This window comes from Diabrotica virgifera, chromosome 1, assembly GCF_917563875.1.
Source record: "Diabrotica virgifera virgifera chromosome 1, PGI_DIABVI_V3a".
Taxonomy (NCBI): Eukaryota; Metazoa; Arthropoda; class Insecta; order Coleoptera; family Chrysomelidae; genus Diabrotica; species Diabrotica virgifera.
Genome location: NC_065443.1, coordinates 316,482,317 through 316,509,048, shown reverse-complemented (window position 1 = coordinate 316,509,048; position 26,732 = coordinate 316,482,317). Strand labels below are relative to the sequence as shown.

Here is a 26,732-nt window from a genome sequence, read left to right as displayed (position 1 = left end):
GAAACGAGAACAGCTTAACATGAAGTATAAAAAAATGTATTGGCTATTGGGAAGACAATACACTCTCTCGATCTACAATAAAATACTTTTGTATAAACAGATTATAAAACCTATATGGACATATGACATCCAACTATGGGGCTGCGCTAGTAATACAAATTTAATTATCATTCAACGATTCCAAAACAAAGTGCTAAGGAGCATTGTCAACGCTCCATGGTACTATAGGAACAGTGATCTCCATAGGGACCTAGACATGGATACCGTTAACAAGACCATAGAAAAATTTGCCAAGAGTCACGAACAACGACTTCTTCAACACGTCAATGTTGAGGCCATCCAGCTCCTCGACAACACGGATCTAGCTAGAAGACTCAAGAGGAAGAAACCCTTCGAGTTAGTTAAGTGAAAAATAGTGCACGGTGCAAGTGATGGTACAAGTTAAAATTTGTGCAATATATTAACAGAACCTAGGGGGTACTATCGAGTTTGTCCTTAGTCTTAAGTTTTTTAGTAGTAATTTAGGTTAGAAATAAGTTGCTCATTGATCACATTATTTGATCAGATTGTAATGTCCTTAAGCATCTTATTGGTGTTTAATAAATAAAAAAAAAACTTAAAGTTAGTACAATTGTACCAATTCAAAAAATCAATACAGTGAAAGCTGAAGAATTCAGACCCACCAATACACTACCACCAATTGAAAAATTGATTGAACTTGTTGTAGATGATCAAATTATTGAACATGTTGAAACAAATGCTATTTTGATAAGTAATCAATCTGGTTTCAGAAAGCAACACTCTTGTGATTCGGCACTTCAATTGACAATTAGTAAATTTAAAACTGAATTGGATCAAAACAAATATGTAGTATCTGTATTCTTAGACCTTAAGAGGGCCTTTGAGACCATAGACCGAAATATTTTACTGGCAAAATTGTGGCAGTATGGCATTAGGGGTGGAGTTTTTGACTGGCTGAATAATTATCTATCAAATCGCAAGCAGAAGGTTAAATTCAATAATTGTATGTCAGATGAACTTAACATTGATCTAGGTGTACCTCAGGCAGTGTCCTAGGGCCATTACTTTTTATTCTCTACTTGAATGATATAGATCTGTTTGTTGATTGTGAGTTTGTCAATCTTTTTGCTGACGATACGTTAATAGCTTGTAGTGTTGTATGCTTGGAAAATGCAGTGGCAAAAATGAATTCAATTCTGGAGGCTGTTTATAATTATTTAACATTAAACAAGTTAAAATTAAATGTATCAAAGACAAAAGCTCTAATTGTAACCAGTAGATATAAGTATAACAAAATCAATATAAATAACATTAATTTATCCACAAATGGTGAAAAGATTGAAATAACAACAACTATTAAATACTTAGAATTTCAACTTGATAACACTCTTTCAATGGAAGATCATTTTGTTTATATACACAAAAAAATCAGCAAGAAATTATACTTTTTTACAAGAATAGCAAAAAATTTATCTTTAGAAACTAGACTTACTGTATATAATACAATAATACAACCTCATTTTGATTATTGTGCATCAGTCTTATATTTGTTCAACCTAAATAAAATGGGGCAACTTCAAAAATTACAAAATCGTGGTATGCGTATAATATTAAGAATGGGTCGATTGACACCAATAAAGTTAATGCTGAATACATTGAACTGGTTTTCGGTATATCAACGGTTTCAATATTTTGCATTGATTTTGGTTTATAAAATTAAAAACAATATAGCTCCCGATTATTTTCAGCAATTTATTAATTTTCCTAATACATACATACACGATACTCGAAATAAAAATAACATATACTTTTCTAAAATGAATTATAGCAGCTCAATGAATTCATTCATATTTAGAGGTTTCAGAGAATTTAATGAATTGCCTAATGAATTAAAAGACTGTAGGACAGTTAAAAGTTTTAAAGATAAATTAAAAGTTTTCCTTAAAAATTTAAAGTAGTATGTATTTGAACTGGCGGAGAACGTGCACAATATTTTTGTTTATTTTTATTGACTTTTATTGGTTGGTGAACTTGTTAATTTGATTATAATTCGTTATTAATTTTGATTATAATTGTTATTAATTTATTATTATTTTTTAATTTATTATTTTTTTTATTGAATTTTTTTACTGTGAATCATTGTATCGATTGATTTTCTTTCGTTTTATATGTAAAAAAAATGTATTTAAGTTAAATTTGTACATTAGGTTACCTATTTTTGAAATAAAGATATCTATCTGTATTTTTTTTACGGGCGAACCCGTTTTGCAAAATAAGTACAATTTTTAAACAAGTATGATAATTTAAAAAAATACAATTAACATGTTAAAGGTTTAAATCAAAATAAAACATTTATAAGCTAAAAATTACAAGACAATTCAACATGAAAGTATACAGACAAATAACATAAATAATAAACATAAAAAGTAGGTATAGTCCATTCTTTCACGGTTTTTGCTCTAAATTTTAAAGAACCGCTTGGATTGACATGAAATTTGGCATACGTATAGCTTACATGTCAAAGAAAAAAAGTGATATTGTGCCGATGTGTGCTTTTGCCCTGGGGGTGACTTTCACCCCCTCTTGGGGGTGAAAAAATATATGTCTAAAATAAGTCCGGAAATGGGTAAACTGACTAATTTTAAGTAACTTTTGTTCTATAGAGCTTTTTCGCTGAGTCAACACTTTTCGAGTTATTTGCCAGTGAATATGTTCATTTTTCAACAAAATAACCACATTTTTAGACGGTTTTTCGCAAATAACTCAAAAAGTAAGTATTTTGTCGAAAAAACGTTCTTAGCAAAAATATAGCCTATAAAAAAGTAAAAAAAAAAATGGTGTACACGTTAGGTCTCTGGATCTCGTAGAACCAGAGTTATAGCCAATGAAAAATAGATTCATATTCACCAAATTTCAAATAGACTATTTCGACGTGAAATATCCAAAAAATTAAGCACTTTTTGGGAAAAACCCATTATAACTTTTTTAAAGTATTTAAAAATAGCTTTATTTCTGTTTTTACAAAAAGTTTCTAGCATTAAATTTAAGCAAGTTACGCTCAAAATAAAGTTGGTCCATTTTGTTTTTGCAAAAAAAAATCGGGAAGACCACCCCCTAATTAGCAACTCAAATGAAATTAATCGTTACCGCTCCACAAATTATTTTACTTATGTTGTGTTTATATGATCTGTAAGTTTCATCGATTCAAAGTGCTTATTTTTGAAAAAATTTGGTTTCAAAGTAAAATTTTTAAAAATTTAAATTTTTAAAAATATCATTTTTTTCAAAATAACTTGAAAATTTTTAGAGATAATAAAAATCTCGAAAAACAAAAAAAGTCAGATTTGCTTTTCTGAATGTCATGTATTTTTTTGTTTTTCTGTTAGACAAAAATTGATTGAGATTTGGTGCTCGTTCAACCCCTTTTAACTACAGCCTTTTTAATAATAAGGACTTTGAACCGATGAAACTTACAGATCATATAAACAATATATACACGAGTCAAGAAACTTGTGAAGTCGTAACGATTAAGTTCATTTAAGATACTAATTAGGGGGTGATTTTCTCGATTTTTTTACCAAAACCAAAAGGGACTAACTTTATTTTGAGCGTAACTTGTTTAATTTTGATGCTAGAATTTTTTTTTATAAAACAAAAATGAAGCTTTTTTTAAACACTTTAAATAAGTTGTAATGAGTTTTCCCCTAAATGTGCTTCATTTTTGGTTATTTCACGTTAAAGTATTCCATTTGGAATTTGACGAATATGAACCTATTTTTCAATAGCTATAACTCTGCTTCTACTAGGTGTAGAGACGTGATATACACACCATTTTATTAAATTTTTTACTGGCTATATTTTTGCTAAGAATGTTTTTTCGACTAAATACTTACTATTTGAGTTATTTGCGAAAATCGTCTAAAAGAGTGGTTATTTTGTTGAAAAAATGAACATATTCACTGCCAAATAACTCGAAAAGTATTGACTTAGTGAAAAAACTCTATAGAGCAAAAGTTACTTAAAATTAGCCAGTTTATCCATTTCCTGACTTTCTTTATACAAATGTTTTTTTCACCCCCAAGAGGGGGTGAAAACCACCCCCAGGGCAAAAGCACATATCGGCACAATATCACTTTTTTTCTTTGACTTATTAGCTATATGTATGCCAAATTTCATGTCAATCCAAGCGGTTCTTTAAAATTTAGAGGTTTTGCAATATTTTACCGTTAAAGAACGGACTAGTACCTACATCTGATAATAACCGTTGTCAAGTGTATTTGACAATACGGCCTTGAATCTATTTAAGCTGTAGGAAAAGTCGAGTATTTATATTTTTCTCTATATTGTATGTATATTAGGTTTTCTATTTAAGAAGATCGGTACGTTTTTCGGCTGCAATGCTATTCAAATGGGGATTCATTTTTTTCGAATCCTGAGACAACTAATAAGTATTTTTAAAAAATTTAAACGCAGAATGAAAGATTAGGTTATTAGCGAGGGCCGAAAGTCCCTGAGAACTTCTATATTGTTTATTTTAATAAGTTACAGGGGTGAAAAACTAAGAGAAAATTTAGTGTTATTTTTAATTTCAAATATCTCATTCAAAATAAACTTTTTATTTATTCTAAGGGACTTTCGGCCCTCGGTAATAATTTAGTCTTTCATTCTGTGTTTAGATTTTTCAAAAATATTTATTGGCTTTTTCAGGATTCGAAAAAAATGAACACAATGTCCGTGGTAAAATTTCCAAATCTATCTTTGTCATACAACGCACTTAGGGCCGGTTGTTCGAAAGCTAATCAACAATGATCATTATCAAATATTTAATTACTGTCACCAACTGTCAATGTCAACTTTATTTGGGTTGCTGAAAACATAATATGAAATTACTTAATCAATTATGTTAATAATTGTTATGTTAATTGAACTAATCTCATAATTTTAATCAATTATGTTTTCAGCAACCCAATAAAAGTTGACATTGACAGTTTTGGTGACAGTAATTAAATATTTGATAGTGATCATTGTTGATTAGCGTTCGAACAACCGGCCCTTAGTCGAATAGAACAGCGGTTCTCAATATTTTTGTGTCATGTACCACCAAATACTTTTTATTATTTTTGGTACCACCTAACTGAAATACATATCTAACTAGGTGATGTAATTAACTGTAATAGTGGTGCTGATTTTGGAGTGTTTTTGCGTTTTGTGTACCACCTCAAAAAATGAAATGTACCACCAGTTACTATTTTCATTTCATCCCAACTTCTGCTTCCAACATGGCATACTAACTCCATGTCTGGTGGTTAGTAACCTACTATCATGAGGTTCATGGATTTCACCTAAAACTAGATACCATCAAATTAGATTAGATTATTTTGCTGCAGTTTAAATGTAAATCCGTTACTTTTCAACAGTATTGTCATTTTTTAAACGATAGGTTCTTCATGTGGAGGCCTTTTGTGACAACATGCTTTACATCCATTTTTAAAGTGCTCGTAATATTAGCTCTATGCTTTTCATACTATACGTAGAAGGTTACCGAAGGGGGTTGGATGGGAATATTGATTGAAAACACATCCAGTATTTTGTTAGAGTCGCATACCGTTTCATCATTATCTGTGAACCAACGGTTATTTTTTACCTAAAACTTTTTTGGTGTTTTTTTTTATCTTTTCCACATTACAGCAAATAATTGTGTTAAATTGATTATTCTAACTCTATCAAATGGGAAAAAATTTTTTTTCTTCTCCTGGCCTCATGGTTCAACCAATTTTTGTAAATGTAACTTTGAAACTTTTAGTTTTGTGACTTTTTTGGCTTTTTACTTTAGCATAAGAAATTTTAATGTATTTTTTAGCTACTAAGTTTATAACGTCAAAAACCATTGTTATGACATTGTTTTTTACATCTTTATGTTAACTTCACAATCATTTTAGAACTGATGAAGTGCAGGAATACTGCACGAAACGTATTCTATTAAAAAGATTGAAATAGTTTGATCATTTTTTAATTCTCCTTGACTGATAACCTCAATTACAGTGAGATTTTCTCCTCACTCACTTTTTACATTTAAATATTATACAGTCGTACTCCTTGATATATTGTACTCCTTGTACCAGTGGTACATGTACCACACATTGAGAACCGCTGGAATAGAATATTGTCAGTCAGACACTGACAATCAGTCACAGTTTTAAATAATTATTTGACATGAATCGGGAATATTTTTAGTTGTTGATTAAATAATATTGATATATAGTGTATTTGATAAATAATTGATTTAAGAGGTGAACTTTATAAAAAGTTATTTATTGTATATTATTTATGGAAGATAGAAGCAGAGAATACATTAAGATATATTCTCTGATCCAAGTAGTTTGTTTTTAAACATGTTCAAAATTGTAAGCGTTCCATAGTAACAATATATTATTAAAAAATCACTTTAACACTTTTGCTCTTTTCTCGATTGAGTATTAGTTTTTGTTGTAGGTACATATTATTACAATCACTGAATACATAGCTAGTGAAAAAATTATCACATTTATTAACTGAATTAATAATTTGCAATTATACAAAAAATAACAGTTATCCAAGAACATTCAAAAGCCATCTCTTTAAGCTAGTTATGACATTGTCAAGTAGAATCACATTCTAGTAATATGTACATATCCATACCAGTGTGAATTTTACTACACGTAATTTGCCATGTAAAGACAGAAAAGGTAGGGATAGCCGTAAAATATTTGCGAATTATGTACCCATAGCCTTAAATAAAGATCTGTTATTCTATTATGACGTCATTTACTGTATTGCGGTGTACGCAGATGATGTAAACTTGATGGGAAGAGCCGCAAGAGACGTCACATAACTATATGTAGAGCTTGAAGAAAATGCGAAAGAAATAGGGCTGACCGTCAACATACATGTAGATAAGATAAAACTAACTCCCTAATACAAGCAAGGAACCAACGAAACTTGCAGAATTTAACAATATACGACGCTAATATAGAAATACTAGAACAGCTCACATACTTATTTATTTATTTATTTATTTATTTAAAACACGGGATACCCCATTGACAGTTAAATTACAAACAATATCAATTTTCAAAACATAAATTACCTATAGTGTTAAAACAATAACAAAAGTTACATTTAAAGTTCACTACATACTAAAAATATACAAAATATAATTAGAACAAAATTCAACAATACCATACATATATATCACAAAGCAAGAGATCTTTTGAACCGAGACAAAATTAAATTGAAAATATCATAATCAAATTCATTTAATAGCCCCATGTATCTATCCAATGGGTTATGAATGCCATATGTTGTTCTGTGGAAAGGAATGTTGAAATCCTGATGGTAACGTAGAGCTTGGTTTGGAACATTGAATTTAATGTGATTTAACAGGTTTGGACAATCAATAAATCCATGTATGATCTTATATATAAATATAGCACCTGATATATCACGACGGTTCTTAAGTTGGGGTAAAGATAATTGTTGTTCAATATAGGAATAATCATGATTTCTAATGGCAGTGTGAACATGATAAGCGCAATATCTCAAAAATCTATGCTGGACTCTCCAATATATCAATATTATTCTGAAAATAGGGTGACCAAACAACTGAGCAGTATTCTAAAATAGATCTAACTAAACAACAATACACTAACCTTGTTGAATTAATGAAGAGGTATATACTTGCAATTCCTAGTAACAAAACCAAGAAGTTTAGATGCCTTTATTGAAATAGTGTTTATGTGGTCACAGAAAGTAAGTTTCTCATCGAAAATAACACCCAAATCCCGAATAGAAGAAACATAATTCAATGGCATATTTGTTGAATACCCAGTAAAAATAAGCAACGGCAAATCTAGGGGATTTTTGTTATTGTATGATGTAGTTGGAAACAATGTTATATAAGTGTCAGATGTCAACTGTAAGCAAAAATAGATGTAAAAGAAAAATAAATGTTGATTTTGATGTTTAAGTTATTTGTAGAATTATTGAGTTTTCTTTTAAAATAAAACTGACTAGAAGTACTTCGGTGTTTAATTAACATCCACGCAATTCTGCAAAACATCAGGTTATGGCCCAGATCACTTGTTTCGTGAGTATTTCGCCAGTAAAAAAAGTCAGTGTTGAAGAGCCTGTGTCGGTAGTTTGCCGCGGCCAACGAAAATAAAAAAAGAAAAAGCTGAAAAAAAGGTGAAAAAGAAGCTCGAGTATATATACATAAAAAAAGAAAAACATAAATCCGAAAAATGGAAAATTCATCGGCTGCGTTGAAACTTAGTGGTGGTGACAACTGGGTAGCCTGGAAATTTCAAACAAGGGTAGTGCTAAAAAGCCGTGGTTATTATGACATAGTAATAGGAAAGTCTGTGAGACCGAGCACTACTGGAGATGACCAAAAGAAATGGGATGCTGGTGATTCAAAAGCACAAGAATTTATAGTAACCAGAATAGAGCAAGGCCCTATGACACACATTTTATCCTGTGAGACCTCGAAAGATATGTGGACAAAGTTGAAGTCTGTCTACGACAAAGAGTCAGAGGTGAGCATTCATTTAATGCAACAAAAGTTTTTTCTCTTGGAGTTTTCATCAGGTAAAAATGTTGCCTCATTCATATCACAGCTTGAAGAGATAAAAAATAAGCTAAAGCAAGCTGGTGAAGAGCTGTCCGATAAAATGATCATGACAAAAATACTTATGGCATTGCCAGAGGAATATAAGCATTTTCGATCCGCATGGGAATCCGTACCATCTGATAAACAAACCCTAGATGAACTTACATCAAGACTACTTATCGAAGAAGAAAGAAGTAAGTCAGCACAGGGCAGCACAGCATTGGCGATGAAAAGTGATACAAGCAGAGAATTTAAAGGGCAAAAGAAAACCAGATTAAAGTGCCATTTTTGTGGCAGAGGTGGCCATATTGCGAAAAATTGCTTTTTCAAGAAGAAAGAGAGAGATAATAATAGCCAGAAAGACATAAAAGTATGCAGTCAATGTAAAAGACGAGGACACAACTTACAAGAGTGTTGGTTTAATAAAAATAAAAATGAAAAACAACAGACAAGCAGAGAAGAAAATAAAATTGACAGTAATGCATTCATGGTATATACTGGGAGTAAGAAAAATAAAAATGAATGGTGCTTGGACACAGGAGCTAGCGAACATATGTGCTGGAATCAAGATCTGTTTGAAGAATTGATAGAGATAAGCTATAAAAAACAAGTAAAAGTCGGAAATGGAGAAAAATTACCAGTTAAAGGTATTGGAAAAATAACTCTATGGGCATTTAATGGTAAGAAATTTATAAAGTCAACCCTGTCAGATGTATTATTTGTGCCAGATTTACAATTTAATTTATTCTCAGCTGGATGTGCCTTAGATAAAGGTTATAAGATGTTTTCAAACAATGAAAAATGTGAATTTTATAATGACAAAGGAGAAATAAGAGCATTGGCAACACGGGATAACAAATTATACAAAATGTTATTCTCACAAGAACAAAACACTGAAACCTTTGCAAATATTTTAATTTCGGAACGCACCCCTAACGAAAACTTGTCTGACGGTCAAGTTCAAGAAAACAGCTGTTTAGTAGATGTGTTTTTATCAGAGTGTAATTCTGCAAAAACAACAGAAAGTTTGAGAGTTTGGCACTGCAGACTAGCACATCAAAATACTACATATGTGAGAAACTTTTTAAGGCAAAATAACATTGATTTTATAGACGAAAAATTCGTGTGTGAACAGTGTTTAACAGGTAAACAACACAGAATACCATTCAAGTTAAGTGAATCAAGAGCAAGTGAGCCATTACAATTAGTGCATACAGACGTATGTGGCCCTATGGAAGAAGAATCTTTAGGGGAAATAGGTATTTCCTGTTGTTAAAGGATGACTATACAAATTATAGGTACGCGTATTTCATGAAAAATAAATCAGAAGTTAAGAAACACCTTAAAAATCTTATATCATTAGCCGAGAGAGAGACAGGCTGCAAGATGAAAACTTTACGATCAGATAACGGTTTAGAGTTTATGAACCAAGAAATAAAGGAGATGCTTGACTATCAAGGCATAAAACATCAGAGATCAGTAGTGTATACGCCTCAGCAGAACGGTAGGGCTGAGAGGGAAAATAGAACCCTAGTTGAATCAGCCCGAACTATGATACAAGGGCAAAAGTTGAATAAAAACTTGTGGGCAGAGGCCATACATACAGCAGTGTATGTTTTAAACCGAACAGGCCCTAGTAGCATAAAAAATGTGACACCTTATGAATTATGGTACAAAAAGAAAGTCAATAATATTTCTACACTCAAGAGTTTTGGTTCTAGAGTATCAGTGCATGTCCCAAAAGAGAAGAGATTAAAATGGGATGCAAAAAATATGTTTGGTTTCTTTATTGGCTACAGTGAGGATGTAAAAGGTTACAAAATATTTGTCCCAGACAAAAATAAAGTTGAAATTCATCGAGATGTCATATTTTTGCCCGAGAAAACCATAGAAATAAAAAATGGGGAGACAGACATGAATAAAAACATACAGATGATATGTGAGGAGATAAAGTCAGAAGAAGATGACAGTGAAGCAGAAGAACCTCAAAATAATAGAGAAGAAAGCAGTGAGAGTGACCTCGAAACTGATAGCAGTGTTGAAGATGTGAATGAAATAGAGCAGGAGCATGGATATGACCTGAGAAGACATATAAAAAGACCCTCAAGATATGATGATTATGTTCTGGATGATGACGAAATGAGTTTGTTGACTTTTAGTGATGATGAAGAACCCCAGACATATGATGATGGAGTGGCCAGTAGTGAGTGTAAAAATTGGAAGAAAGCTATGCAATCAGAAATAAATGCGTTGCTAGAAAATGAAACATGGGAGTTTGTGCAAAGTAGTGATGGTCAAAAAGTCATTGAGTGCAAGTGGGTGTTCAAGAAAAAGAAAAATGAAAATGGTAAAGTAGTGAAATATAAAGCTCGTTTGGTAGCTAGAGGTTTTCAACAAATTGGTATGTTTTTTAATGATATTTATAGTCCAGTAGCAAAATTACCATCAATAAGGATTTTCTTAGCCATGTGTAATACTTTTGATATGAAAATTCATCAAGTAGATGTTTGTAGTGCATTTCTAAATGGGGATATTAAAGAAAATGTTTTTATTTCACTCCCAAAGGGATTTAAAGAAAAAGAGGGCACTATTTGCAAATTAAGAAAATCCTTATATGGTTTGAAAAGTTCACCTAAAAATTGGAATGACAAATTTCATAATTTGATGCAAAATTTGAGTTTTTCAAGATCTGAATATGAATATTGTCTTTATATTAAAGTAAATGAAAAAGGTAGGATATACATTTTGCTGTATGTTGATGATTTGCTGTTGGCAGGTACAAATGATCAAGAAGTTGAGAAAATAAAATACATTTTAAACAAAAACTTCAAAATGAACGACTTGGGTCAAATAAAACATTTTTTGGGTATGTGCATAACTCAAAATTTGTCTGAAGGCAAAATAAAAATTAATCAAACTGTTTACTTAAAAAATGTTTTGAAGAAATTTGACATGTCAAGCTGCAAACCATCAACAACACCAATGGATAATAATTTTCACCACGATTTTCTCAAACGAAAAAAATCTGAGAGCATAGAGATAGAAAAGAAATGTAGAGTTGCTATAGGATGTTTGATGTATGCAATGTTATGCTCAAGACCAGATTTGTGTATAGCTATAGGTATATTAAGCAGGTATCAAACATGTGCAAGTAACGATTTGTGGGTAGCAATAAAAAGAGTATTGAGATATATTCAAAGCACAGTTACTATGAGTTTGATATACTATAAACATAAATATAAACAGGAAAATTTGATAGTAGGGTACTCAGATTCAGATTGGGCAGGTGACCGTACTGATAGAAAATCTACATCAGGATATGTATTCAAAGTTTTTAATTGCACGGTGTCATGGGCATCACGGAAACAGTCTACAGTCAGTTTGTCCTCTACTGAAGCTGAATATGTTGCACTAAGTGTATGTGTGAGTGAAGCATGTTGGCTAAGATACTTAATGTATGATTTAAAAATAAAACCTGATTATGTAGCGGTTCTAATTCATGCAGACAATCAAAGCGCTATAAGGGTTAGTAGAAATCCGGAATTTCATAAGAGACTAAAACATGTTGATATTAGATTTCATTTTGTACGAGATAAAATTAAGGAAAATATTGTTGTATTAAAATATCTTAATACAAGTGACCAACAGGCTGACATATGTACAAAACCATTGGGTTTAACTCTGTTTAAAAAATTTAGAGAGTTGCTAGGTTTAGAATAAAAAATTAATGTAGATCTAGGAGATTTACCGTTGAGGGGGGGTGTTGAATACCCAGTAAAAATAAGCAACGGCAAATCTAGGGGATTTTTGTTATTGTATGATGTAGTTGGAAACAATGTTATATAAGTGTCAGATGTCAACTGTAAGCAAAAATAAGTGTCAAAGAAAAATAAATGTTGATTTTGATGTTTAAGTTATTTGTAGAATTATTGAGTTTTCTTTTAAAATAAAACTGACTAGAAGTACTTCGGTGTTTAATTAACATCCACGCAATTCTGCAAAACATCAATATTGTTAATAGTATAACTTGTTGCGATCCTATTGACTTTACGAGAAAAACTTATAAAACAACATTTTTTTATATTCAAGTGAATTTTGCTGTGATTGCACCAATTATGTAATCTGTCTAAGTCATCTTGCAACAGAGCTTGGTCTTTTAGGCTATCAATAACTCTCCAGAATTTCAAATCATCTGCCAACATTAGACATTTGCTATTTAGGAAACAGGAAGTGATGTCGTTAACAAAGATATTAAAAAGAAGTGGAGAAGTGTGGCCACCTTGAGGAACTCCAGATGTTACTGAAATACTGTCAGACAGATGACAACCTATCTTGACTCTTTGGCTTCTACCATATGTAGAGTTATTAATCCATTCAACAAACGTGTCATGAAAGCCTACATTAATTAATTTGTCCAATAGTATTTGATGATCAACACGATCAAATGCCTTGGAAAAATCTGTGTATATAGAATCTACTTGTTGACGGTTTTCCATTTGAGATAATATATCAGATTGATAACAAACCAAGTTGGTTGCAGTGGATCTTTTGCTATAAAATCCATGTTGAGATTGAGATATTAAGCCTTTACAGAACCAAGAAAGTTGCTTTGCTATAAGACAGTCGAAGAGCTTAGGGATTGCAGATTGTATACATATACTACGATAATTTTCAATGTTGTCTTTCTGACCATTTTTAAATATAGGAACAATATAACTTTCTTTCCATGAAGAAGGAAACATAGAGGTTTCCAGAGATTTGTTAAACAACATAACAAGCGGCATTACAAGGGTACAGACACACTTTTTTAATAAATAATTAGGCACTCCATCTGGGCCAGCAGTAAGCTTATTGGGCAGTTCATATATGCCATTAAAAATATCGGTCGTGGTAATCTTCGACGGACAAATATTAGTACTAACGTTACTGTTTAATGGATGGATAGGTACGTAAAGGTTATTGCTATTAGGTGAATACACAGTTTGGAAGAAGTTCATAAATAAATTACTGAGGTGTACAGATAACAGAGAATGGCAGCGAGGAGGAAGAAATAAGGAAACGGATAATGCTTGTTAACAAAGCATACTTCTATCTGTCCCAGGTGTTTGGATCCAAAGACATCCTATAACGATCGGATGGACAAGAAGTCATGAAGGGTGAACCAGAAGGATCAAGACGACATTATACTTAGATGGATACCCCAGACGGGGTGCAAAGCTGTCTCGCCTCCTCGTGGTGCACCCTGGGTAACGCTAAATGAGAAGCAACATCGAACCGCCAGACCATCTTTCAGATCTCCTGGCGAACACATTGCAGTACAACCATGCAACAAACAAAAAACGGTTCTTCTCAGAATCATCTGACAATTGGACCAACAATCCGAGTATGCCAAATAAACATTGATGGTATTAGCAGAACCAAGAGCGAATACATCAGCAAGCTCCTTGCAAAACATAGCATTGACATAGCCACAGTTCAGGAAACACACACTGCTGATGACTTACAACTGAACAACCGAGGTCAAATTCCAGGATATAGATTGGTAGCCTCATTTAATCACCCACAATATGGAATTGCTACCTATTGTAGAACAGATATAAAAAATGTTAGCACCGTACATTCTTACTCATCCCAAGAACTCTTCATACTGGCAACCGTAATAGACAAGATCACAATAGTTAATATATATAAACCACCAAACGTAATATGGCCACCAGAATATATACGGGAGACTTCAATAGTCATCACACTACATGGGGCTATAACCAGTGTAATCTCCAAGGCGAACAAGTGATTGAATGGGCGGAGCTCAAGCATCTTAGACTTCTGCACGATGCAAAACAGAAGCCTACCTTTTTTTCCGCTAGATGGCAGAAAGGCTACAACCCAGATCTTACATTTATATCCACCAAAGATGACTGCCATAATCATGCAACTAGAGAAGTTCTTGATAATTTCCCAAAATCGCAGCATAGGCCGGTGATAACAACCATGGGCATCACTATTCCCATTATAAACTCAATTCCTCTGCCTAGATGGAAGTTTCGTAAGACAAACTGGGATAAGTACCAAGCACAATTGGAGAAAGATATCAGATATATTGAGCCTAAGGTAGAAAACTACGGAAGATTCGCCAAACTTATAATTAGCTGTGCTAAAAAACATGTTCCACGTGGCCTAACCAAATCCTACATCCCATGCTGGACCGAAGAATGCAAAGACCTGTATGATCAATATGAGCAAACCAGAGACCCAGATCTAGGGGAACAACTTCTAGAGTCTCTAAATTCTGCAAGAACTACCAGGTGGAGGGAAACTCTCGAAAACCTTAACTTCACGCATAGCAGTCGCACTGCCTGAAACCTGCTCAGAAAACTGGACACAGGCGCTAGTATCCCAACAACTAACTCTTCATTACCAAATCCAGAAGATATAGCGAAACGCATTGAGCAAATCTCCAAACCAGTCATAGAAAAGGCTCATAAAAGAGAAGTACGATATCAGCTCAAAAAGATCAAAACTGCATCTCAACAAAGCCTACCCATCATGAGGCAAATAGAGACCGAGGAACTTTTCAACGCTCTAGACTTAATTAAGTACCGCAAAGCTGCAGGAGTTGACAAAATATATCCTGAGTTCATAAAACACATTGGCCCAAAAACTCGAAAGTGGCTCCTCGACTTCTTCAACCAGATAATGACGACGCAAAAGCTCCCCAAACTATTCAAGCAAAGCAAAGTCATCGCAATCTGCAAACCAGGCAAAGATGCTTCATTGGCCGAGAGTTACAGACCAATCGCCCTTTTAAGTGTCTGCTATAAGATCTTTGAGAGGATAATCTACGCGAGACTTTTACAGTCTGTAAGCGAAAATATTCCCGTAGAACAAGCTGGATTTATGCCAGGAAGGAACTGCAGTGATCAAGTTCTTTCTCTAACCACATTTATTGAAAATGGCTTCCAAAAGAAAATCAAAACGGCAGTAGCATTCATTGATCTGACTTGTGCTTACGACACGGTATGGAAAGAAGGACTACTACTAAAATTGTACCAGATGGTACCATGCCAATCATTTAATAAGCTAATAAATCAAATGCAGTGTGACAGATTATTCCCAGTTAGCGTTAATGGGAAAACTAGTAAATACAGAAGTTTACAGAATGGGTTACCCCAAGGATCGGTTCTATCGCCGCTCCTGTTGCCAAATCCCACAAAAACAGAAGTTACTGCCTTCCATCTAAATAACCGGGAAGTGAACTACAGACTAAACATAGAAAGCGAAGGGGTTACCCTAAAACATAACCCAAATCCAAAATATCTCGGTGTAACACTGGATCGTACTCTAACTTTCAAGGAACACTTACATAAAACTGCAGCTAAAGTAAAAACTCGCAATAATATCATTCACAAGCTTGCAAACACCTCTTGGGGAGCCAATGCAGACACAATCAGGACAAGCGCTCTTGCATTAGTCTATTCAACAGCCGAATATTGTGCTCCAGTCAGGCTAAACAGTCACCATACTAACGTCCTAGACACACAACTAAATCAGACAATGAGGTATATTACGGGGACCATAAAAAGCACACCAACTCAGTGGCTTCCAGTTCTAAGCAACATTGCACCAACCAAAACACGACGGTTAGTTGCCCTTAAATCACAATACCAGAAATGTCAAAAGAATCCCTCATTGCCAATAAATACCGACATAGATCAGTTAAACCAGGGCCAATTGCGGCTGAGATCTCGAAACCCGCCAACAAGAACAGCAAAAAATCTTCCAAACAATTTCACAATCGATGAGCATTGGATAAGCGAATGGAACGAAGAAGTGAACAATGCACACCTAATAGGAAATCCCACAGTCAAACTCAACGGTTTCTCTCTTCCGCGTCGAGAATGGTGTAATCTGAACCGAATCAGGGCAGGTCATGGAGTGTGCAATAAATCACTTAACCAATGGGGTATCGCAGACAGCCCGCTATGTGACAAATGCAATGCTGCTGAACAAACAGTCCACCACATTACACAAGAATGTCCAGCCACACGATTCGAAGGAAGCTTAATCGAAATCCACGAACTAACTCCTGAGGCAATGGAATGGCTCCACAGTAGCAATATCCGCCTTTAATGTTTTCATTTATATTCTTACAATCTATTGTATGTTTTAGCAATGTGTAAAGTTCATACGAATATATATATATATATATATATATATATATATATATATATATATATATACAGTGCTGTTTTTGTGACGGTACGCGCCGGTACGCCGTACCGGCACCTCTTGGGACAAAAAATAAAAAAATCAACAAAATTATAGACAAATTCCTGAATTTTCCCTTGCTCCCAAATAGCTTTAAAACGCCATTACTGAGGATAAATTTAAAAAGTTTTCCCGGGGGTGGACCCTCCTTATGAACAATCCCCAGCCATCCAGGAACATTGCGTACCGGAACCTAAGCGTACTGGAACCTTATATTGTTACAAAAACAGCACTGTATATATATATATATATATATATATATATATATATATATAGTAATGTTTGAATAACGGCAATTCGGTCAGTTGAAAGAAAACTCTATTTGTTTTAAGTCTCAATATTTCGTCACTATTTGGTGACTTCTTCAGGAGAAAACTGCAAATTTATTAATATTAGACATGGACAAACTTAAATATTTCATAATTAAATAATTGCCGTTATTCAAACATTACTATTTAACACAGTACGGTCGATAATATTTGTACAATATATATATATATATATATATATATATATATATATATATATATATATATATATATACTTAGATGGAATAAGGAATGACCGAATATATGTTAAATGAATGGATAATAATATGCGAATAGGGCTACTGAAACGACAATAGGCAAAAGATGGATAGATAATATTAACTAATGGTTTGACTCATGGACTCTAAGAAAACGTAAATAGTGAATACACAAACGAAAATATTGGGCGCCTGGAGTTTTGACCTCTAAACTCTCAATGGAAAAATTAACGAAACATAACACAACAATAGAAAAATTAGCAACACTGCTACGACAAAACAACAATGTTCTAGTCTTGAGCTGTAAATAATAATTAAATGAAATGCAACATCGTACGTTTCAATGTAACATTTATTAAAATACTCAATAAGGTATTCTCAATAACGTAATACTCAATATTTGGTACATTCCATGTCAAATCACTCAGGCAAAAAATTTTGGATCTCCGATTTGTCTGAAAATTGGTATATAGCTTCTGCGGGACGTAAAAATAAGATATTTAAGGTCAAAAAATCTTCTTCTTTTTTTCTCAAAATGTTATTTTATGCGATTTTACAGTGATTTGGTGTTTATTTAAACAAATTTGCATTTTCTGTCGTAAAGTATTAATGAAAAACATAATATTTTAATAGAAAGTACTCACAAATGTCATTATATGGCATTATAACAAGTTATTTTGAACCAAAACAAGATTTTGATCAAATTTTATAGTGTAAAAAACGTTAAAATTCCGTTTTTTACATTTTCCTCCTTTCCCAAAATACATCATCATCGATTTGGCTGAATATTTGCCCACAGATAGCCAAAAGACAGGGCTTTAAGTGGTTAGAAGGATTTGAATTATATTACAATGTCAAAAAAGTTACATGCAGTAATATCAGACTCAAACGTATATATTAGTCCAGTCGGGATAGCATTTGACCTTGAATGCCGAGCTGCCCAAAATTTTATTTTTCTGATCTTTAGGGGAGTCAATAGTAGCCTAAATTTAAAATCACGAATGAATTCCTCCGTTACGTTAGCCGCCATCTTGATTTTAAAGGAGAACCTGTTTTGCTCAATATCTTCGCCATTTTTAACTTTTCGACAAAAATGGTAGGAACTGAAATTGTTCCAAATAAATCGTATTTACAATTATTACAATTTCTTTTTAACAATTTTTGTCGTGAGGTCGATATTTTTGAATTAATTGTACCTACAGTAGACGCCTATATTTTTGACTATAATATTGCATGTAACTTTTTTGGTATTGTAATATAATTCAAATCCTTCTCACCACTTAAAGTCCTATGTTTTGTCTATCTGTGGGCAAATTTTCAGCCAAATTGATTATGATGTATTTTGGGAATGGAGAAAAATGTAAAAAACGGTATTTTAACGTTTTCTACACTATAAAATTTGATCAAAAACTTGTTTTGAATCAAAGTAACTTGTTATAATGCCATATAATGACATTTTTAAGTCCCTTCTATTAAAATATTATGTTTTCCATTGATACTTTAGGATAGAGAATGCAAATTTGTATAAATAAACACCAAATCACTGTAAAATCGCATAAAATAACATTTTGAGAAAAAAAGAAGAAGAAGATTTTTGACCTTAAATATCTTATTTTTACGTCCCGCAGAAGCTATACACCAATTTTCAGACAAATCGGAGGTCCAAATTTTTTTTTGCTCCAAAATTGAGTGATTTGAAATGGAATGACCCATTTACATAATCTACACAGAAAGAAATAACTATAAAATTGTTGACCAAAAAAAGAAAACTTCAAATACATTGACTTAATGTTACTTGGTCAACACAACACAAAACGATAATAGATTAGGTTAGGTGGAATAGATGAATATAATTTCTAATGACTCTACTTACCATACTGAAAAACTGAATAATTGCTCAAAAAAATTAAAAATAGATAATCGACACTAATATTTCGTCATCTATTCGACAATAAAAAAAGAAGGTAAAATCCTTTATAAAAGGTATATTTAAAATCCCTAAAAAGGGCTACATCACAATCACATAACTAGTTTTCAACTGGTTTACCAGTCATCATCAGTGCTTACGTGGGATGTACATGCTAACCACAAGATCTATATTTACAAAAATATATGTGGGTCAAAGCCCTGTAAAAGTAGTCCGTCAAGGAAACATCGGTTTAAAATGCTACATTAAGCACGGATGTTTAAAGTATTTTACCGGTATCCCGAAATAACCAAAGTACGTGCCTCCTAGCGGCGGGATACGGGCAACAATACATTGGCTCATAGGGCAGTCCTTACAGTAGGGATCCTGGCCTATACAGAAAAATACAGGCGTGTGTGGGGTAATACTGCACTTTGGTTGCATTGGTGGTGTATTGGCTAAACGTGCAGGGCAGGGTATGGTGCTGATAGAAAAGGCATTCAGGCATCAAATATCCAAACAAAATCTTTTCAGGCCATAATAATGAAAAGACCTTCTCCAAACGCAATAAAAACTTATATTGAAATGATGGCATCTCCTGAGGTAAAATGTTCCGGAAGTAAAATGAGCCTCCATTCGGATCTCCGGGTGAGGACTATCTCAGGGGGAACACCATTGCAGGTTAGAAAAATCAGGATAGGGTCTTGGAATCTTGGTAGTCTTACAGGTAAGAGTCTGGAGTTAGTGGATGCGCTCAAACGAAGAAGAGTTCAAATTGCTTGTATTCAAGAAACTAGGTGGAAAGGACAAAGGGCGAAAGAACTAGGTGATGGATATAAATTGTGGTATGTAGGGAGTAATAACACTAGAAATGGAGTTGGTATAATTGCTGATAGTGAAATGAAAGATAACGTAGTAGAAGTTGTAAGAACGAGTGATAGAATGATGTCAGTGAAATTTGTAATTGATAAAGAGGTATTGAATGTTGTGTGTGTGTATGCTCCTCAAACAGGTCTGGGTGAGAATGAAAGAAGAGCTTTCTACGACCAATTAGGAGACGTACTGAGTGATATTCCAGCAGAGGAGAAAGTTATAATAGGAGGTGATTTCAATGCACATGTGGGCCAAGCCAAGATAGGATATGAAACAATACATGGGGGATTATTCTTTGGAACTAGAAATGAAGCTGGAGATGACATGCTAGAATTAGCAACAGCATTGGATAGGGCGATTGTTAACACATTTTTTAAAAAGAGAGAAACTCAACTTATTACCTACAAAAGTGGACAACATCAATCCCAAATAGACTACTTCATGATAAGGAAAGAAGACATACGTGAATGCAAGGACTGCAAGGTAATAGTTAGTAAGACAGTAAGCCAACAACATAAGCTGCTTGTTCTGGACATCGAAGTAAAAAGTGAAACTAAACAAAAATATCGGAGAGGACCACAAAAAATCAAGTGGTGGCTGCTGAAAGATGAGAAAGAAGGTCTATTCAGGAGAAGAATAGTAGAAAAAATATGTTGGAACATGAACGGAAGCCCTAATACAATTTGGAGAAAAATGGCCAGTAGTATTAGTAGTGATGTAAAAAAACGTGTTTTTTTTTAATTCTAAAAAAAACGAAAAAAAAAAACAATAAAAAAACGTGTTTTTTTTGTTTTTAATTGTTTTTTATTAGTTTCTCAACGTAATATTAACAATATCAATATTAGGAGTTGTTTGTAAGCCTAAAAATCACCCAATATTTCAATATTATATCCAAAACATCTAGAAACTCAGTGTTTGACGTTCCTTTTTAAAAAATATTGAAACATTAAACCCTTACTGCCTTTATCTATTATTTTTTTACGTCCTTGCTTTTGGGGAATCACCGAAATTTAGCAGGACGCTCGTATTCGTTGGCGCTGAGAAAACCGGGGAATTACCGATTAGCTTTTGCAGGTGTTCTGTTTCTGTTGTTATTTTGTGATTTACTTGCCTTGTGCCGGAAATATTTGTGTTTAGTGCTTATTTAAATAACTATATATATAATAATATTTAGTGCTAAATTTAACAAGTCTGAAATCGTTTACTGCCGAGGCTGTTGCCCTTACAAAGGCCATCCGACAAAGCCACATATTATCTGCGTGGGTAAAGGAAAAAAAAACGAATTAAAAATAAGTTGCAGTCTTAAACTCCCAGTGCCTACCAGATGGGGATCATTAGTTCTTTGTCTACAATCATTGCTTGCTAACAAACAAATAATAAAAAGGATGGCTATCAATGAAGAAGTTGAAAAGACAGTAAGCAAACACCCATCTTTAAAAAAAATGCTCTAAGCGATATATTTTGGGACCGGGTACAAGGATACATTATGCTTCTGGAACCAATTGCTAACACAATTACCTCTGTAGAAGGTGACACACCAACGATTTCAAAATGTCTGCATTTATTTAAAAAAATGGTTAACACCTCATTAGAAAATGTCACTAAAAGTCCATTGTTATCCAAAGAGGAAGCAGATACAAGGGCAATTTTTGAAAATCGGAAGAAGTTTGCTATTTATAGTGTTCATTTTGTAGCTAACCTTTTGGATCCAAAATATCGTGGCTGCGAACTTAGCTCAGATGAGATGGTAATTTTTTTTTAGGTTATAGTGGGTTTTAGTTATATTTCTATTAATTTTTTTATTTAATGTAGACTGATGCGACAGAAGTCATATACAAGGTAGCACAGAAGATGCCAGACGTCGATGAAGCAGCCGTCTTAGCTGACGTTGTCAATTTTATTGCAAAAGAAGGACTATTCAAAAAGGCTTTTCTATGGAATGAGGACACAATTGCAGCTATCCTAGCTTCACAGTCAATCCTGCATTAGAATCTGAACCGGAACCAATGATAATATCCAATTCAGATCAGTCGGAGTCTGTCTTTGAAAGTGATGAAGAGGAAGCTTCAGAGTCTGAAGAAAATGCAGATAGCGACGGGACGGATCAGTGTTAATTTAAGGGATTCGGTTAATTAATTGAACCTTTTCAATCATTAAGACGTTGTTTTTTTTATTTGATAAATTTTTATTACTTATTTTTGCTTTGATTTTGCAAGTTAACGAATAAACTCTTCTTATTTTGTTTATACCCATGGTCTTTTTATTTAAAGGATTTATACGAAATTAATTATGAAACGAAATAATACTTATTTTGTTATAAAATTATACAGAATATTATATTTATTATATGTTTTTGTCATTAAATAAACTGTACCCACTTAAAAAATCAAAATAAAAAAAAACGAAAAAAAAACAAAAAAAACGCAGGCTTCGTTTTTTTTGCAATAAAAAACGGTTTTTTTAAAAAAAAACGGTACCGTTTTTTATTGGTTACATCACTAAGTATTAGAGAGACTGCTATTGAAATACTTGGGAAAACGTCTGGAAAAAAGTTTGAGGATAAAGAGACTTGGTGGTGGTCAAACGAAGTACAAGGAAAAATAAAAGAGAAGAGAAAATTATATAAAAAGTGGCCAGAAACTAGATCCGACACAGATCTTCAAAAGTATATGGTGGCGAAAAAGGAAGCGAAAGTAGCAGTAGCAAAAGCCAAAGCAGAAGCGTATTCAAACCTATACGATCAACTTGATACCAGGGAAGGCGAAACGAAGATATATAACAGAGAGCAAAGAAAGCGAAAGATTTTAATCAGATTAGATGTATCCGAGATGAAAATAATAAAATACTAGTTCACGAAAGGGATGTCAAAAAGAGATGGAGAAAGTACTTCGACAGCTTATTAAATGAAGAATTTGACAGACAGCCTGTAGAGTCAACGGAGACAGTAGCAGCAATGGTCACCAAAATAACCAACGAGGAAGTGGCTCAAGCGCTTCAAAAAATAAAGAAAGGAAAAGCGGTAGGACCAGATGATATTCCTGGGGAAGTATGGAGAGCATTGGGAGAGACAGGAACAAGGTGGCTAGCAGGTCTATTTAATAGAATTATGGAAGTCGGACAAATGCCAGATGAATGGAGAAGCAGTATACTGGTACCTGTTTACAAAAACAAGGGAGATATACAACAATGTACAAACTACAGGGCTATAAAACTGCTTAGCCACACCATGAAAATATGGGAAAGAGTAATTGACAGACGGATACGTGAAGAGACCGAAATATCCGAGAATCAATTTGGCTTTATGCAGGGTAGATCAACAACAGATGCAATTTTCATTATAAGGCAGTTGATGGAAAAATACAGGAGTAAAGAAACAAACGCTCATATGGTATTCATTGATCTTGAGAAAGCATATGATAGAGTTCCTCGAGAGATTCTGTGGTGGGCACTCAATAAGAAAGGAGTCCCTGGCGAATATGTAAAGATTGTGAGGGATATGTATGAGGCAGTAACAACTAGTGTTAGGACAGGTGTGGGAGAGACTGATAAATTTCATGTGAAAGTAGGATTGCACCAAGGCTCTGTGCTTAGTCCGTATTTATTCTCATTAGTTTTGGACCAGATAACAGCGAAACTACAGGGTAACATTCCATGGTGCTTAATGTATGCTGATGATGTCGTGTTAGTGGGAAATAGTGAAAGAGACTTAGAAGAAAAACTGGAACAGTGGAGGCAAGCTCTGGAGGAAAAAGGTTTAAAACTTAGTAGGACAAAAACAGAGTATTTGGAATGTTCATTTAAAGCTGGAGTTACTACAAATAAAATGGTATGTTTGGATGGTGAACTGATTGTAAGAAGCAATAGTTTTAAGTACCTGGGATCGGTATTACAGAGTAATGGAGAAATAGATGGAGATGCGTGCAGTAGAATTAGGGCTGGATGGATGAAGTGGAAAGAACCGAGTGGTGTGTTGTGTGACAGAAAAATTCCAATAAAGCTGAAGGGAAAATTCTATAAAACAGCCATAAGACCGACTATGATGTACGGAACTGAATGTTGGGCAGTGAAAAAGAAAGAGGAACAACGAATGCATGTGGCGGAAATGAGAATGCTTAGATGGATGAGTGGAGTGACAAAGAAGGATAAAATTAGAAATGAGTATATTAGGGGAAGTCGAGGTGTGGCACCAATTGATGCCAAAATGAGAGAGCATAGGTTAAGATGGTTTGGTCATGTTCAACGTCGAGACGTTAATCACCCAATACGAAGAATAGCTGAAGTGCAGGTTCCTGGAAGGAGTAGGAGAGGAAGACCAAAGAAGACCTGGGGGGAGGCAATAAGGCAGGACATGTTGGTAAAGGGTATTAACATTGATATGACCCAAGATAGAATTGTGTGGAAAAATGCAATTAGGGAAGCCGACCCCGCATAGGGATAAGGCAAAGAGAGAATGAATGAATGATGTTTAAAGTATTTTACTAATATGCCCTAGGTAACATCTGAGCTCTGGATTTGACTTGTTCACATGGTGTCATACTTTCACCATGTGAACAAGTCAAATCCAGAGCTCAGATGTTACCTAGGGCATATTAGTAAAATACTTTAAACTTAAATTAAACTTTTAATAATTACCTATTTCATCTGTCTGTTTTTCTTCATAAGGCATAAATTTAATTTCTTCTTCTTCTATTTCAATTTTTAATGAGTATTCATTTAAGTCTGAATCATCAAGTGTATCACATGTACTTTCCCTATCGGGCTCCTCTTCAATTTCATTTTTGAAGCTATCTAAAAAACGATAATCCACCTTATTAGAATATAGTTCTGCTCCACAGTTGGCTTGACTAAATTTTTGCTTTACTTGAATTTGATTAAACTCAGTATTAAACCACAATGTCTTTGGATAATAATTTTGGGGCTACTATAGTATGAGGTCTACCAGGAGGATTCAGTCTACCTGCATCTTCATTGTAGACTGCAATCACACCAAGATGGATGACATCAAATCTACCCATTTCAGGATTTTTCCTTAACACATTTGTGGACATTCTTCAGATGTAGACACGTTTTCTTATAGAGTAAGTGACTTGATATCCAGTTGTATCAGTGAATATGTTAATGTCGCTGGTTTACGAAATAATGAATTTATTCCATTTGTCTTTGCCATATTGTATATGGAACATATACCCACGAATAAAGAGCTTCTACTCTATTACATAATCAATTCTTTAAAATAAAATTTAGGAAAATTTTTGGTAGTCCCGTATATTATTATCTATCCTTAACACATTCACAAAGTCTTCGTATGAACACAGACTTGTCCCTTTGTAACTGTCTGCATATCGATGGTTTAGTGTGAAAACCTCGTATCTCATTAAATTACAATTTTACAGGTGAGGCAAAAAACTGATTTTCTGCATAATATAATCTAAAAACAAAAACTACTGTTACATATTTTAATTCGAGCACATTGAGACAAATATCTGATCTTGGCCCAGAGCTGAAAGTGTTAAATGTTGCTATTAAATTGAAAATACAAATATTAACTAAGAAAAACACGTAAATATCCTTGCAGTATATAGAGCCTTTGCCCAAGCAACTATGATAACCTCGTATATCTTGATATACGTGTATTTCATCTAAAATGAGGTTGTGTTTATTATTATTTACGAGGTTTTCATTTTTCACAGCTTATTGCACACCTCCAAATACTAGGTTGATACAGTACAAATCTTTTGATTTAATGTTTATAAAATGTTTCTATATGCCAGACTACCTTTTGTTGTTCACAAAAAAACATTTCTCCAAGTCGAATTTCTTAAACAAACACTCCAAATTAAGTACCAAATTCTTGGTTATAAATATACGTGGTATTCACACTAAATCAAGAGAGCAATTTATATATAGTATTTTTACTACAAAAACGTTATTACGTAGGTCAAAATTTTTGACGTAAGAGAACTGTCAAAACATTAGAATGTGACTTTTCATTATTGCTATGTTTATTATAAACACGGCAATAATGAAAAGTCACATTCTAATGTTTTGACAGTTCTCTTACGTCAAAAATTTTGACCTACGTAATAACGTTTTTGTAGTAAAAATACTATATGCGGTTTCTTTTTTCGTCTGCAGAAAATAATCTGGTGTATTTGGATTTTTTCTAACAGTTGTAAATCGTGAGATACAAGGTTTTCAAACTAAAACCACCAAAATGTCATTTTCGAAAAAAAAAATGAGATACAGTTGAACCCGCTTATTAGAATACCGGTTAAAGGAATATCCCAGTTTAAGGACTAGAAATTTGAAGTCCCAAAACATTTTTACTAGGCTTATATGATCGGTTATTAGAATATCCCTGTTATAGGAATACTTTTTCTTGGCACGACAGCTATTCCAATAAGCGGGTTCGACTGTACTAGGTTTTCACACTAAGCCTCCATATGGAGTTGTGTCAGTGACTGGGTTAATTATAATGTGTATACAGTTCC

General features: G+C 33.5%; 2 protein-coding genes across 4 annotated transcripts in view; one reads left to right on the top strand and one right to left on the bottom strand.

The window, feature by feature from the left end:
• Positions 1-26,732, bottom strand: part of LOC126879252 (zinc finger protein 239-like) — a 49,501-nt gene that overhangs the window by 21,265 nt on the left and 1,504 nt on the right. For 2 of the 3 annotated variants that reach the window (XM_050642319.1, XM_050642321.1), the window contains exon 2: positions 24,874-25,029. The exons of the other annotated variant lie outside the window; for it this stretch is intronic. In XM_050642319.1, the coding sequence (XP_050498276.1) occupies positions 24,874-25,029 (156 nt within the window). The remainder of the gene's footprint in view (positions 1-24,873; positions 25,030-26,732) is intronic. 3 annotated transcript variants of the gene reach the window in all.
• Positions 21,028-22,489, top strand: LOC126879263 (uncharacterized). Its single transcript, XM_050642338.1, has 2 exons — positions 21,028-21,988; positions 22,054-22,489. The coding sequence occupies exons 1-2, from the start codon at positions 21,728-21,730 to the stop codon at positions 22,228-22,230; spliced, it is 438 nt and encodes a 145-aa protein (XP_050498295.1). The 5' UTR covers positions 21,028-21,727; the 3' UTR covers positions 22,231-22,489.

What these genes read in the sequence shown, in the direction of transcription:
- LOC126879263 (XM_050642338.1), top strand. Translation starts at nt 21,728, where the DNA reads ATGCTTCTGGAACCAATTGCTAACACAATTACCTCTGTAGAAGGTGAC. An exon ending in AACTTAGCTCAGATGAGATG is followed by an intron (nt 21,989 to 22,053) that starts GTAATTTTTTTT and finishes TATTTAATGTAG; the next exon opens with ACTGATGCGACAGAAGTCAT.